Genomic DNA, 14,985 nt, shown 5'->3' with positions numbered 1-14,985 from the left:
TATTTATTAAATAATAAAGGTATAAATAAAAGGCATTATAATAATTAATAATTATTTGTACATTAAAACAAAATTGAATGCTTTTAAAATAAATTATCTACTGAAGTTGAAATTGCTTGCTGGACATGATTTGCATCACTCAAGTCTTCTCAACTAAACTCTTATCTGTGAAAATATATTGATACATTAGTGAATGGTACAGAAATAAACTAGAAACTTTAGGATAACAAAAGATTTCCTTGCTCGGTCTAGACTTATAGGACTTGGCCTCAAAGATTAAAGATGGCCTATTTAAGATTATTAAGCAATCTTGATATGCATAAGATTGGTAATTTAATAGATTCAGTATGGAAAAGGGTAGAAATATATTATTCTCTATCTTACCTGATATTACATATTAGTCATTATGCAGTATTTTTCTTTTTTGGATTTAATTCATATTCACAGTTAGCATATGCTAGACCTATTCCCATACCCATTCCAGCTATAACTGGCCATCTCCGCCGACCCAAGAATAAAACTGAAGTTAGAGCACCTAACATAACACCACTTCCTGCAAAGTAAACAACATATATTATCCAACTTGTTCATATTAAAAACGATATCAAGTAAGAATAATAATAGATATTTCGTAATTAAAGATTTGTGTTTTTTCAAAGGAAAATAATACATATTAAAGGTTTTAGTTATTTATAACTATATCAGCCTTTTGGTATAAGAGTTAGAGGAACTATACGGCTTCTGTTCATGGTTGCTAGACTCATTTTTAACCAAAAAACAAACCTACCAGTTTTAATGATTCCATCAGTCAGACACATGTCTAACTTCGCTGAGTAATCGTCTTCGACATCACTTTTGCCTTTCGTCATTATGGTAGCTTATATTATTAAGTTAGAAACAATTTCTTTCCAGTAAAGAATTGTAAATTATTTGCAAAGTAAGTAATGACACTTTTACATAATTCGGCACTAAAAGAGAATTTGACAGCCACACATGACATAATATGACTTAATTAACAGCAAAGGTAAATAACAATTGTCAAATTCTGTGACTCAAAATAATATAAAAAATAATTAAATCACTGTTGAGCACATAAAGAATTAAATTATTAATTATTTATAAAAACAAATTGCACGTGTAAGATAACTTTTTCATTAGAAAACTTTATAACTTAGAAGTGTAAAAAGAAACGTATTTAAAATACAGCTGAGTTTCACATTTGTATTGACAAATGACAATTCAAAAGTGACGTCTAGATCGAATTTGACATTTTGTTGGAACCTCATGCAAATATTTGCAACTTTATGTTCATTAGACTCAACATGTAATTTGAATCAAAATCCATTCTATTAAGGCTTAAACATACAATGTTTCTGTAATTGTCTTTGACCCGTCTCGTGTTATCATTATAAATACTTTCAGACTTTGAATTTTGTCATACTTTGTAACATTCAAGTTACGCATTATTTTAAGGAACGATGAGTTTGTCTGACTATTAAGTGGTGATCATGTTGTCAACTCGTGTAAATAAAGCTTATAGGCTCCAGATTACGTCTGTAGTAAGACAGACAAGTACCACTCCCGATGTGAAATCCATTCAAACGCCGAATCCAGCAAAAATTTCTAGTGATATGATAGGTCCACCGGACCCTGTGTCCAATCTTAGAAAAATTATATTTAAGAAACCTGATAATGAAACGAGCTTAGAAGAAAGATATCGAAAATTAAGAATGGAAGTGCAAGAATGGAACCACAATTTTTGGGCTCAGCACAATTCAAGGTTTTTCAAGGTAATTTCCATAAGACATTACAATGTATCACATAATAGATTCACTGCAACTATTTATATAAGTTGATCAAAATTTTCTCTCTTGTGTCTTTCATGTGATGCCAAAATTGATAGACAAATATAATAGGTATTAGAAAACTTAAATATAAGTCTAAAAAATGAAATAAAATTTGTGACAGTATTAGCAACAAATCTTATATATAATTGGGTGTTATAATTAGTACATAATTACTATTGACACTTTTTATTGACCATAAAAGCATGTTACTTAAATATATATGGCAAAGTTTATTAATTTGGAAATGATTACAGGAACGCGATTTATATTTAAAGAACAACTTGCCTGAAGGAAAGGCAAATCTCACTGCTGACGAGATGAGTGTATTTTACAAAGCTTTCCTTGACAAAAACTGGAAGACTCATCTCACATACAATAAGGAGTGGTATAAAAAGAACTTAACTCTACTAGGTTTAGCAATACAAGTTAGAATTACAAAATTATTTAGAACAAAAAATTCAAAGTAATTCTGTAGTGTATTTGTATTAATGTAGTAAAAATTAGTCAAAAACTCCTTTGTTAAACATTTTAAATTGTTATTTATTAATAAGGGTGTAATTTAGTATACAGTTAGAAGTTGTTATTTTAAAAATAATCTAAAAAGTCCTCTCTATTTGTTTTTGTATAATAAATCAATAGTATTGTTTAAGAGAACAACAATATTGTACAAATAACAAAAAGAAATCCATCCTGTCCGAGATTGTATATTTGGTAAAATTTGATCTTGATGATTGATGAGATTGTTTAATTTAAATAATTTAAAATGCAATAAACTTATTTCATCATTGAAATGTCATTCAATTAATTTTTAGAAGTGAAACTCAATAATGAAATGTTACCAATAACAAAATAAAATATTTTGGGACTTATTAATTGGTATCAATTCAAACCTATTTTGACTGACCTCTTTTGACTAAATGAAAAAGTTTAAATAACTCAGTAATAGTTGTTTTAATACATTTATTTTGATGTAGAAATGACATTAATTGTCAATTATTTTAAAACTGCTACTAAATGTTTTTAAATTATGTATAAATTGATGGTATATGATTTAAAGTTAATAAAAAGATGTATATTGCATTCAAATATCTATTTGGTATGGCTGTGACCATGTGGGTTTTATTATGTTGTCTAGATTTATACTGGAAGAAAAGTATGGAAAAACATTTTGGTAAGTGTTCAGGCGACCAATTCTACAACCTTTAGACCTTATAGGTATATTTCTAATTCTATTCTAATCCGACATCAACTATCCTCACACGAATTAACGTTAACTTAATCGTAACTGAGGGCAAATTCTACTTCCATTTATATCAATACGAGTCCGTATATATTACGATCCAGCTTCGGAACGAACGAACTGCACGTGATTCGTTGTGTTAGTAAATTGATAAAATGACTAAACTCAAAACTGTATCCATTTCATTATTTGCGACACAGTGGCAAAGGACAATTTTCGCCCAGGATCTTTAAACATATCGGGTAATTTAAAATTACTTATACAATTTACATATGAATTTCAGATAATGACTTTCAAAAGCTGTTGTTGCCGTTTTACGAAAACACAAGTATTGTACAAGAAAACTTGATTGAACCGAAAAATGAAATAAATATCTCTACTGATAATATGAATAATAATATTTATCTTCAATTTTTTATGTATTTTGTTGGCGTCTGTATGGTTTTCATTATTAATAGAAAACATGAAATTATTACGTTAACGAAAGGAAGATTTAATTATATAAATTATGATACAGCTGAAGCCTATTTACGGTTAAAGTGTATGTATTTGAAAAAAACCGCCAAAACGATTAGGGATACCATAATAATGTTTCTAAAAAATATGTATTCACGGATTAAGGTGAATAAAGTTCGTGACGTTAATTTTAATTTAATTTTGCTAAATAAATTGAAAGAATTAAATCAAAAGCATAGAAATTTAAGTGACATTTTAATACCCACAATCCAAGAAAACAAAAATTTAAGAATGCAGTTTTACCTAAAATCTGTATGTAATGATGAAAACATAGTTTGTAACGTATTTTCACAAAAAACAATAATGGAAAACCGATCTGTAAATGTGGGCTTCCAAAAATTGTATTTAATGACTCACCGAGAAAATGTTTTCTTACGATCACGTCTAAAAAACATAACACAAGAAAAAGAAGATGCTGAAAGAAAACTTATTAAATTAGTAAATCGAGTTTGTCAATCAAAAAATAATGATCTCAAAGCTTATTGCAGTCAGTTTATAGTACAAACTACAAATAATTTACTTAATTCTGATGTAAAAGCTGAAATACAAAAGTTTCTCGAAAAATCTTCTGATGATGCTTATTTTCCAGTAAATAGACTTTCTGAGCAAATGAATTCTTTAAAACTGACTGAATTAATTAACAGTGAAAATCCAATCATTGCAAAAGAATGCGCTCCAAAATTAAAAAGTGCTCTCGAGACACAGGTTCAAAACTATGTTTGGACGGTGAAAGATAAAGATGGAATTATTGAGAAACTTTACGAATATCAGAGTGACTCTCAAAATGGTACTATAATCAGAAGAATAAGACAATATTCAGTATATTATGATACAGAACGCGTCGTAGATTTGTCTAAGTAAGCTTAAATTATTTTATTCATAAAAATGTTAAATTTTGTATACCTATGTTTTACTATTTTTTTTTCTTCCAGCTCTACGACGCTTATTGATCATCAAAAGGCAGATGTGTCGAATTTACTTTGCGTCACTAATCAAAGGTTCTTATCGGGCTCGCAAGCTTTTAAAAATTTTCTGCAAAATAATAAGAGTATTGTCTTGAAACAATCAAGATCGCCAAAGTCTACAATATGCATAGCGACTTAAGTTTGTTTTAATAGTGTCCAATAATACATTTATTTTTGTTATTTTGAAAATAAATGAATAAATATTGTCTCTTAATTATATGACCTTATATACGATAAAAAAAGGATGTACCCATTGCAGTTTAAAGTTAAACTTTTTATATTCATTTCAAATTAACGCAAAAGCTACATTTGAATTAAACCTACATTCAATCATATAAATCTAAGGTAGATATAAAAATTAAAATCTCATTTATATGGCAATTTTAAATAACTCGCTGTCGACTGGTTGTTATTGAGCGGTTTTGATTAATTTTGATTTCAACGATTTGGGTATCAGTAAATTCTTTGTTTGGGTGAGTTCTAATTCTTTAAATTTAAATTAGCTTAAATAATTATATTGTATATGGATATATTTTAAATGAGATTTAAAAAGGTATAATATAAATAAGTTTGTATTTTGACTTTTGCATATGTCAAAAAAAACATTTGACACATAAAAAATGTTACCACACATTAATTACTTATTTTATTTTTTTAGGATTAAAATTTATGGCTCAAAGTCTTAATGAAATCGATTTAAGTTCACTATCGTGGAAAAGTATTAAGAATGATAGCCTTGATCTCGAATATGCCGTAACGATTCCAAGATCAATTGCTAATGCTTTATTAAAGGAACTTGAAGACACTCTATGTTATTATACTGGGGATTTGGCGAAAATAAAGTATAATTCTTTTGTCTATTGCTGTAGAGTAAATATTTAAGTTTTTATTGACATTTTGATCAAAATTCAGCATGGAAGCTTTGTTTTTAGCAAATGCTGAAACAAATATTTTTGTCATGTAAATATCCATTGTACTTTATTTTTTAGGTAATAATTTGGGTATTACTTACTTTCAGAGTTTTTGGTAAGGTTTATGCATTACCTCGCCAACAAGTGGCCTTTGGCGATTCCGGTATAACTTACACGTATTCTGGAATAACAGTTCCGGCCTTACCATGGACTCCTGCAATCCTCAGTATAAGAAATTTTTTGTTCAAATTGAAGGGTATTAAATACGACTTTGTCTTGGTAAATAAGTAAGTCTTGACTTTTAGTAAATCAAAGCATACCTACCTACCGCTTTAACTTATCCCGTTTCATTATGTAAGGCGCTATATTTTGTTTGAAGGTACAGGAATGGAAATGATCATATGGGTGAACACAGAGACAATGAACCCGATCTTGATCCAAATTTTCCAATAGCTTCTGTTTCTTTAGGAGCAGAAAGACCGTTCATACTAAAACATAGAGATACAAGGAAGCCAGGACCAAATAAAAAAGCGATACCAAAGAGTAAGAACATATTGAATTTATTTTAAATCCTCATATTTATTAATCGTCACAGAATCATCAATGCTTCGTAATTTAAAAAACATATAACGTAGAAGTCGAGACTCGTATGTAACTGTTTGTTTAGCTTTATTATTTGCGTCTTCCTCTTGGAAAGGCGTCTCAATAACTGTACTGACACTTCGGCCGTAAGTTTCAGAACCTTCGAGAAATTGTAAGCAATCCTTGATTGTATTGTCCTTAACAACGATTAAGTGCTTCGCCAGATTTTCTAAAAAAGATAAGAAACATCTCTTTGCATAAAACCATGTATCAGTGCCCAAGCGCTTGTTAAATGGTTCTAAGGATTTAATTACTCTTGAAATACCGAATTCGTAATTTCCCTTAGCACAATAGAGAGTACCTATAACTAAATTGACAATACATAAATGATAGAATTTCTTATGGGGATCTTCAAATATTTGTTGTTCTTCCTCCTTTTCAATCTTCCGCATAATATCTTCAGCTTCTTCATTTTGAGAAGTCATGATGTAGGACACACATAAATTCGCTAAAACTACTGCACTTACATCTAAAATATTATCGTACTGTTTTTTAACGATTGGTTCATAGAAGCTAGCGGCTTCTTTGTACTTGTTTTCTTGCATAAACAAAACGTGAGCCACATTTAAGCGCCATACATCGGATTCGTTACAGAATTCGACTGATTTTCGAAATATTTTTTCGACTTGACCATAATTTTCCATATCCCAATATATTTTGGCTTGAGCCATTACTACTGGAATGTATCTCTCTAAAGCTTCTTCATATTCAACGACAGCCTTTTTAACTTGGTCATTGTCCCCCTGAGATCGGCTCTCTTGTACAACTTTCGTAAGTTTTCTTAATTGTTCTGCATGTTTCGAAGCAATGTCTTCATACTTTTGAAAAGCTTCTTCGGGCGAAGTTTGGCTGGTTATTATAGCGTCTAAGAAATCGTATAAATATGGCGTCAAGTATTTGTACGTAAATTGTGCATTTTCAGCTAATATGTCTGCAGCAAGATCGTAGTACTCAAACTTGCAGTATAAAAGCAGTAAATTTGCAAAAGTTTCTGGTGGAAATGGATCCTGCTGAAGTAAGAAGTGGAGTTTTTCGAATCCGTCATTTGGCTTAACATCGATTGATGTGAGAGCCAAATTATGCAATGTTACAGCGTCTAACTCATGTTCGTGTCTAGGGGGCATATCGGACAAGGCTTCTCTAGCAGCTTCAGTATTCTTCAATTGATACTCGATAGCTGCTTTTAAATTAAATACTTCAGTCAATGCTGTTTCATGAAGCGTCAACGTGTTACCCACCGATTTCACCTCTGACGTTTCAGCTTGCATACCTACTGCTAATTCGGGATGATCCCGAATGCCCTTTTCAATGACTAAGGTTATGTGCTTTAGGGCTTGAGGATACTCTTTAAGTCTAAAGTAACATAAAGCCACGTTGTAATGCAAATGGGCGTTAAAACCTAAAATGTTTAGGCTTCTCGAAAACTTTTGTAACGCTTCTTCATATTGATTTTCTTTGTATAATAAACATCCCAAATTGATATCTTTATCTACGTCGTCTTGGGGATATGAATCGACAAGACTTTTTGCTGTAATTGTATCTTCTTCACCGTATTTAATAGCGGATTGTAATTTCGTTACGTTTTTCTCTAACTCGGGAGCTGTTATTTGTATAGTAACTTTGTATGCTTCATCGAACATTGACGCTTCGTATAGCGCTTGAGCAAAATAGAATTTGTACTCCGGAACATCGGGATGCATAGCGGTTAGTTGTTCATAGCAATTCGCTGCTTCTACGAATGATTGGGTTCGAAAATAGCAATAACCGAGTAAGGACAAGCCGGCTCGGTTAGGATTGAAATTAATGGCATCGTTCAAAGTCTTGATTGCATCTTCGTATCTGGATTCCTTTATCTAAAAAAAGTATAAATTGTATTTAATATCTTATCTACCTAGCAAAGTAAAGGTACGGTAAATATTTATTGTATAATTTATGGTCCTTTGTGAAATCGTAATCAAACTCGATAAACGACTGACACGCAAAGTTATTCTCTACAATAACATAATACTTAATTTGCAAATGTGATAAATATGCATTTCTTATTAAACTGTTATTTATAAAATGAATGAAAAAAAATCATATGATGAAAAAAGATGTCTATGTAAACTATCCTAGTCGGTAAGTCCTACTAATATTATGAATGCGAAAGTTTATGAGGATGGATGTTTGTATGTTTGTTATTCTTTCACGAATAACTACTAAAAGGATTTGGATTAAATTTAACAGTAAAGTAGGTAGGTTAAGCATTAGAATAACACATAGGCTACAATTTATAAGATTTTATATAATTTGGTAATGTAACGAAATATATCAACTACCCGTACAAAAGCAAAGGCGGGTAAGCTAGTAAGTCATAATTAATTTTTTGAATAATAAAATACGTGGTATTTTCGAATATAAATCCCTGTTTATGAAAACCTTTCGTTTGTATTTCAAATCTCGTTAAACGGATTGCGCTTTGCAATGAGCTGTTATCATACAACGGCACATTCCGATAAAATGTTCGTTTATCGTTTAAAAGTTCGCGTGTAAACATTTCCGCATAGGTTGGGCAATTTTCAGGGTTGGGTCAAATTTTGCTAGTGATAAAATCGATTAAAGATATAAATAAAATGTTATATAGGAACTCTTAATACACAATAACAAGAGGATCGATCACCTTGTCTTGTGGTGTTATATTTTCGATAACGATTAACGGACGTTTAACCTTGTATGTCAGTAGAATGCAGTACAATTTTTTAGGTTTAATGCAATAAATAGTAATGTTAATTTCTTAAATTTTTAACAGCAAATTTTATTTAAAATGCTATAACAATTGTACAATGTACTTATGTATATGTTGTCGCTACAGATTTTGAAGTGGGCAACATTATAAAAAAAAAGAAAACATTGGCGGGAATTTAAAACTGGCGCTCGGCAGAATATGCTGGAACCGGGAACATTGTGATAACTTTAATTTTCATTACTGTATCTCTTATATATTCTTTGCTTAAATTGAATAAAGAAGAACCTTATTAATTAATATCAAGAGTTATCTTTCAACAATTTATAAATAAAATAACTGTAACTTATATCAGAAGTGGAAACGAATAACCTGACCCACAGGATGCCGCGAAACAGAAAGCGAACTCGTAGCGCAGTTAGGAGGAAAACATCATCGTCAAGTTCCACCTCATCAAGTTCATCATCATCGTCTAGTGAGAGGGATCGCCGGCGGCGTCGCCGCCTTGTAAAGAAATCATCAACCTTGAGTCAAAATACCATCTTGTCGACTGTGGTACCAGAGTTTGATCCTTTGAATGATAATATAGATATGTGGATTAATGTGGTCGAAGCTAATGCCCGTGCGTTCGGTTGGTCAGATGCCATGACTAAATTCCAAGCATTACAAAAATTAAGAAAAACTGCCCAGGTTTGGTACGATTCATTACAAAAGACTGAAACGCGTTGGACTACGTGGAAATGGCGGCAGTGGCGTGATAGACTATCCGACACTTTTCAGGTAAAAAGAAATACCTATATTTTGTTAAAAGAATTAATTGACACTAGGCCTTTCAAAGGGCAATCTCTATATGAATTTTTTTTTCAACAAAAATCTCGAATCGATAATTTATCACTATCTTTTTCGGAACAAGATATCATTTCGATTATTGTAGGAACAATAGGTGACAAAAGTATTTCAATTGCATCGGAATCGGGTAGCTTTAGATATTGCGACGAATTATCGTCGTTTTTACATTCTAAAATTTATGAGTGCGAAAAAGAAAAGAAAGACGACCATTTGAAAAACAGTTATATATCAAAACAAGGTTCATCACGAAATGTATCTGTGCATAATAATAATACAAGTAATAGTTTAAGTATGAGTTATGCTGATTCAGGGACTAAAAATAACAATTTCCGTTGTTTTCGTTGTGGCGAAGCCGGACATAAAAGAAGTGACTGTGATGTAAAGGGTAATATACATTGTACATTTTGTAAAAAATCAGGTCATTTAGAATTGGCTTGCATGAGTAGGTTAAAAACGAAACCGGAAAAAGATGTTGAAGTTAAGTTAATTAGCGCGTCTGAGTCGAAACAAAAATTTTTTAAATACATTTTGATTAATAATACTTTTGAATGTCGTGCGTTTATTGATATGGGTAGTGATTGTTCCTTAATTGTTTCTGACTTTGTTGAAAAATATTCATTACAACCATATAAATTACAATCTCCAGTTTCGTTGTTCGGGTTTACAAATGATCATAAGATGGTTGTTGATTATGGGGTATCTTGTACAGTACGAATAGACGATGTCGAACTTTACGTTACAATGTATATTGTTAAAATGTTGTCTGGTTGCGGGGTACTCATAGGTAGAAACTTTACTGAAAATAAAAGTATAATGTATTGCCGTATCGGTGATTCATTGAAATTTAGAAACATTCACGACCTTAATAATGAAAGTGAATTAAAAATATATACCATAGATAACGAAACATCTAAAGATTGTCTTATTAAAGATATTTTGTCAGACTATCCTAATTGTTTTACAAACGATTTGAGTAATCTGGGCAAAGTACCTGGTATTGAACTGGAAATTGAACTAACGACAAATAAACCGGTCGTACAGCGCCCTTATCGTATGTCAGATCGCGAGCGTATAATTACACGGGAAATTATCGAAGATTTGCTGAAAAACCGAATCATTCGTTGCAGTAACTCGCCATATGCTAGTCCGGCATTATTGGTTGATAAAGCTTCCGGAGAGAAAAGACTTTGTATAGATTACCGAAAATTAAATAAAATTACAATAAAAGACAAGTATCCCATGCCACTGATTGAAGATTTAATTGATAGGTTACGCGGATGCGAGTATTTTACGGTACTTGATTTAAAATGCGGCTATCATCATCTTATGGTTAAAGAAAGTGACGTGTATAAGACAGCATTTATCACTCTGGACGGGCACTATGAATTTTTGAGAATGCCTTTTGGCTTGTGCAATGCTCCTGCCGTTTTTCAGAGATTGATGAATACTGTATTAGGTAACTTAAGATTTAATAGGGTCATCAATTATATGGACGATATTTTAATAGCAACAAAGACATTAGAGGAAAATGTCACCTGCTTAAGAAGTATTTTAGAACTTTTGCTTGCAAACGGCTTAACCGTTAATTACGATAAATGTAATTTTTTTAAAGATGTTATAACATTTTTAGGTTATGATATTTCGAAAAATGGAATAAGTCCGTGTCAAAAAAAAATTAAAGCTATTAATAACTATCCTAAACCTACGTCAGTTCATGAAGTAAGGCAATTCCTTGGGTTAATAAATTATTTTAGAAAGTTCATTAAAGATTGTGCCTTGACATGCCGTCCACTTAGTAACCTTTTAAAGAAAGATGTAACATGGAAATGGGAAAAAGAACAAGAAATTGCCTTTGTTAAATTAAAATCCATCTTAACAAGTGATACTATACTGTTAATATTTGATCCTAAATTACCTATTCTTCTTTATACTGATGCTAGTCGTGAGGGCTTAGGGTGTATTCTAATGCAAATGACCGAATCAGGGGAGAGGCCAGTTTACTTTTATAGCCGACAAACAAGTAATGAAGAAAAAAAATACCACTCGTTTGAGCTCGAGTTGTTAGCGATAGTGGTAGGGTTAAATAAATTTAGACACTATTTATTAGGATCAAACTTTAAAATCATAACAGACTGTAACGCGGTTCGTCATGCTTTAAATAAACAGGATATTGTTCCACGTATTAGCAGGTGGGTATTGCAAACCCAAGAATTTACGTTTGAGACAGTCCATCGACCAGGAATTCAAATGCAACACGTGGATGCCTTAAGCAGGAACCCTGCCACCATTGCTGACCACAATACATGTGTAGAGAGTAGTGTTTTGTACATATCAGAGGGCGACTGGTTGCTATCGGTGCAGTTACAAAACCCAAAAATTTGTAGCATTAGAGATATTTTACAATCAGGACAGGCCGAGTCTAATAGGCAAATATTTAATAATTACGAATTACTGGGCAATAAAGTGTATAGGCGCACGGAATTTGGTAGACGCTGGCTAGTTCCAAAACAATGTATCTGGCAAGTAATCAGAGCAAACCATGATGAAGTTGGTCATTTCGCGGTTGATAAAACGGTAGAAAGAATCAGTTCAATGTATTGGTTTCCTCGCTTAAAGAAAACTGTTGCTAAATATATCAAAAATTGTCTTCAGTGTATTTACTTTAAAAACTTGCACGGAAAAAAGCCTGGCAAGCTATTTCCCATTCCTAAATATGCGAGACCGTTTCATACACTTCACTTAGATCATATAGGACCATTTGTAAAAACCACTCAACTAAATTCTTACTTATTGGTAATAGTAGATTCTTTTACTAAATTCGTTTTTATTTCACCTGTAAAGAGTACTAAAAGTAAATGTGTCATCAATGAGCTTAACAAAATATTTAAAGTATTTGGAAATCCAAAGAGACTCATATGTGATGCAGGTACTGCATTCACATCTAATTTATTTAGTTCATTCTGTAAAGATAGAGGGATACGACATCACATTATAGCCACAGCCGTTCCTCGTTCCAACGGGCAAGTTGAACGATACAACCAAACCATATTAGAATCGTTACGCACAATGGGGGCCAATAGCGAAAATAATAAGTGGGACCAACATATACCTACAATTCAACAAGGCATAAATAGCACTATTAACAAAACCACATCGGCGATTCCCAGTGAAGTATTCTTTGGCTATCGTTTAAAGATGAGCCACGAAAACATGATAGACGAAGAAGAACCTATTGTGGATGTGACTAAATTAAGAGAAAAAGTCGATGCTAAAATTAAAGAAAATGCTTATAAACAAAAACAAGCTTTTGATGCAAAGAGGAAAGAAGCTCCTGTTTATAAAGTAGGTGATTTGGTGGTGATCAAGATTCCTAGTTATAATAATGAGGGGCAGAGTAAAAAGTTAATGCCTCAGTTCAAAGGGCCTTTTCAAGTAAAGCAATGTCTAGGGAAAGATAGATATCGCGTGGAAGATATGAGAGGAGCTGAAAGGTCTTCGAAGCGATACAACGGCGTCGCTTGTGTCGAGAACATGAAAGCTTGGATAAACATATCCAATGATGAGTAAAAGCGGATGTTGTCAAATATATATAAGGAACGCAAATGACTGTAAGTTACTTAAATTTAGTACCTTCGACGAATATCAATGTTTAAAAATATAGAAATTGTCTAATGTCTGGTGTACAAAGCTTTCAACAGAGTGAATCACTGTGATCGTTAAAGCACGTGACAGGCATCTATGTGAACGCTGTCTCTTGCGAATGATAACATGGTGATATGCAACCGCAGTGACCTAAGGTGCTGTTGGTTAAGCCATGAGGCTGCGAATGATAACATGGTGATATGCAACCGCAGTGACCTAAGGTGCTGTTGGTTAAGCCATGAGGCTGCGAATGATAACATGGTGATATGCAACCGCAGTGACCCAAGGTGCTGTTGGTTAAGCCATGAGGCTGCGAATGATAACATGGTGATATGCAACCACAGTGACCTAAGGTGCTGTTGGTTAAACCATAAGAATACCTATGCTACTACAGTCACGATTACCACGATGATATACGAGATATCTGGTAGAACCTTGGTTCGGCAGTATTCATTATGGGATATCACGTGTACATCCTTATATGAATACTATTTATCTATATAATTTTAATTTGAAATAATATTTAACCTCTGTTTACAGCTATATACACCAGACTAAAACGTCATTCGAGGGCGAATGCGTCTGCAGGAGGGCCGGATGTTGTCGCTACAGATTTTGAAGTGGGCAACATTATAAAAAAAAAGAAAACATTGGCGGGAATTTAAAACTGGCGCTCGGCAGAATATGCTGGAACCGGGAACATTGTGATAACTTTAATTTTCATTACTGTATCTCTTATATATTCTTTGCTTAAATTGAATAAAGAAGAACCTTATTAATTAATATCAAGAGTTATCTTTCAACAATTTATAAATAAAATAACTGTAACTTATATATATCTATTTTAAAATTAATTATTTCCAAAAATAATAAATAAAAATAAATTGAGGACATCAAGCAAAAGTAATAAGCATTTTTTTGTAAATATTAATCTGTTTATAAGGAAATGAGATTTAGTAACCGTAATATATTACCTATATAGAAAGGTATAGTGAAATTTATAAGAAAATACTTACCATGGAATAAATTGTTTTCGTATATTGCCCATCAGATATTTGTGCATATTCCATTGTTAGATGGATAAGTAGGCTACAAATTATTCAAAGAAAAAATATGTTCTGTATATCACATGTAACTAGTTTGTTTGTCAATTGTTGTCATGACAATGGTTTAGAAATAATGACAATAATTTTTGCTTCTCAATTTACATTTTCTCAGTCTCATAATTTCAAAACTTAATAATATAATAAAATAATATACATTATAATATTTCAGTCACGATCAATTTGGAGCATGGGAGTGTACTATTGATGAATCCACCAACAAATGAAGTGTGGTATCATAGTTTACCTACTCGTAAAAGGATACTGGATGCAAGGATAAATTTAACTTTTCGTAAAATGCGTGAAAAAAATATTTTATAATAAAGTAATATTTTCATATTTGTTTTGTTTTAATAATTTTCCTTTTTTATGTTATATAGTTAAAAACGAATATTTTAGAAATATAAATATGAAATATTAGTATTGAAATATATATGTCACGTATAATATCGATTGCATATAAATGTCTGTAACTTAAATAAATAAGATTAGTGACCGTCTAGGTTGGACTTGAACAGTGAAAAATATTGGATAGATTATATAATATA

At 31.8% G+C, this 14,985-nt stretch overlaps 4 protein-coding genes and 1 long non-coding RNA gene across 5 annotated transcripts; 3 read left to right on the top strand and 2 right to left on the bottom strand.

The window, feature by feature from the left end:
* Window positions 1-38: 38 nt before the first annotated feature.
* Window positions 39-1,004, bottom strand: LOC124533778. The gene is made up of 3 exons (XR_006966705.1): window positions 788-1,004; window positions 385-553; window positions 39-165 (listed from the first exon to the last, which is right to left on the bottom strand). It is a non-coding gene; the product is annotated as an uncharacterized LOC124533778 (long non-coding RNA).
* A 246-nt stretch (window positions 1,005-1,250) lies between these two features.
* Window positions 1,251-2,601, top strand: LOC124533776 (COA8 family protein CBG23705, mitochondrial). Its single transcript, XM_047109286.1, has 2 exons — window positions 1,251-1,790; window positions 2,102-2,601. The coding sequence occupies exons 1-2, from the start codon at window positions 1,509-1,511 to the stop codon at window positions 2,312-2,314; spliced, it is 495 nt and encodes a 164-aa protein (XP_046965242.1). The 5' UTR covers window positions 1,251-1,508; the 3' UTR covers window positions 2,315-2,601.
* Window positions 2,602-2,746: 145 nt separating this feature from the next.
* Window positions 2,747-4,783, top strand: LOC124533777. The gene is made up of 3 exons (XM_047109287.1): window positions 2,747-3,018; window positions 3,371-4,460; window positions 4,536-4,783. Exons 1-3 carry the CDS (start codon window positions 2,916-2,918, stop codon window positions 4,705-4,707), a joined length of 1,365 nt encoding a protein of 454 aa, XP_046965243.1. The 5' UTR covers window positions 2,747-2,915; the 3' UTR covers window positions 4,708-4,783.
* Window positions 4,784-5,223: 440 nt separating this feature from the next.
* On the top strand, window positions 5,224-14,774 carry LOC124533775 (DNA oxidative demethylase ALKBH2-like). The gene is made up of 4 exons (XM_047109285.1): window positions 5,224-5,410; window positions 5,587-5,766; window positions 5,859-6,022; window positions 14,610-14,774. Exons 1-4 carry the CDS (start codon window positions 5,238-5,240, stop codon window positions 14,756-14,758), a joined length of 666 nt encoding a protein of 221 aa, XP_046965241.1. The 5' UTR covers window positions 5,224-5,237; the 3' UTR covers window positions 14,759-14,774.
* LOC124533774 (tetratricopeptide repeat protein 30A) lies at window positions 6,032-14,560 on the bottom strand. The gene is made up of 2 exons (XM_047109283.1): window positions 14,351-14,560; window positions 6,032-7,974 (listed from the first exon to the last, which is right to left on the bottom strand). The coding sequence occupies exons 1-2, from the start codon at window positions 14,402-14,404 to the stop codon at window positions 6,040-6,042; spliced, it is 1,989 nt and encodes a 662-aa protein (XP_046965239.1). The 5' UTR covers window positions 14,405-14,560; the 3' UTR covers window positions 6,032-6,039.
* Window positions 14,775-14,985: the final 211 nt, after the last annotated feature.

This window comes from Vanessa cardui, chromosome 11, assembly GCF_905220365.1.
Source record: "Vanessa cardui chromosome 11, ilVanCard2.1, whole genome shotgun sequence".
In the NCBI taxonomy this organism is placed as follows: Eukaryota; Metazoa; Arthropoda; class Insecta; order Lepidoptera; family Nymphalidae; genus Vanessa; species Vanessa cardui.
The sequence above is the reverse complement of the archived record's forward strand: the minus strand, read 5'-3'. Positions and strand labels throughout refer to the sequence as shown.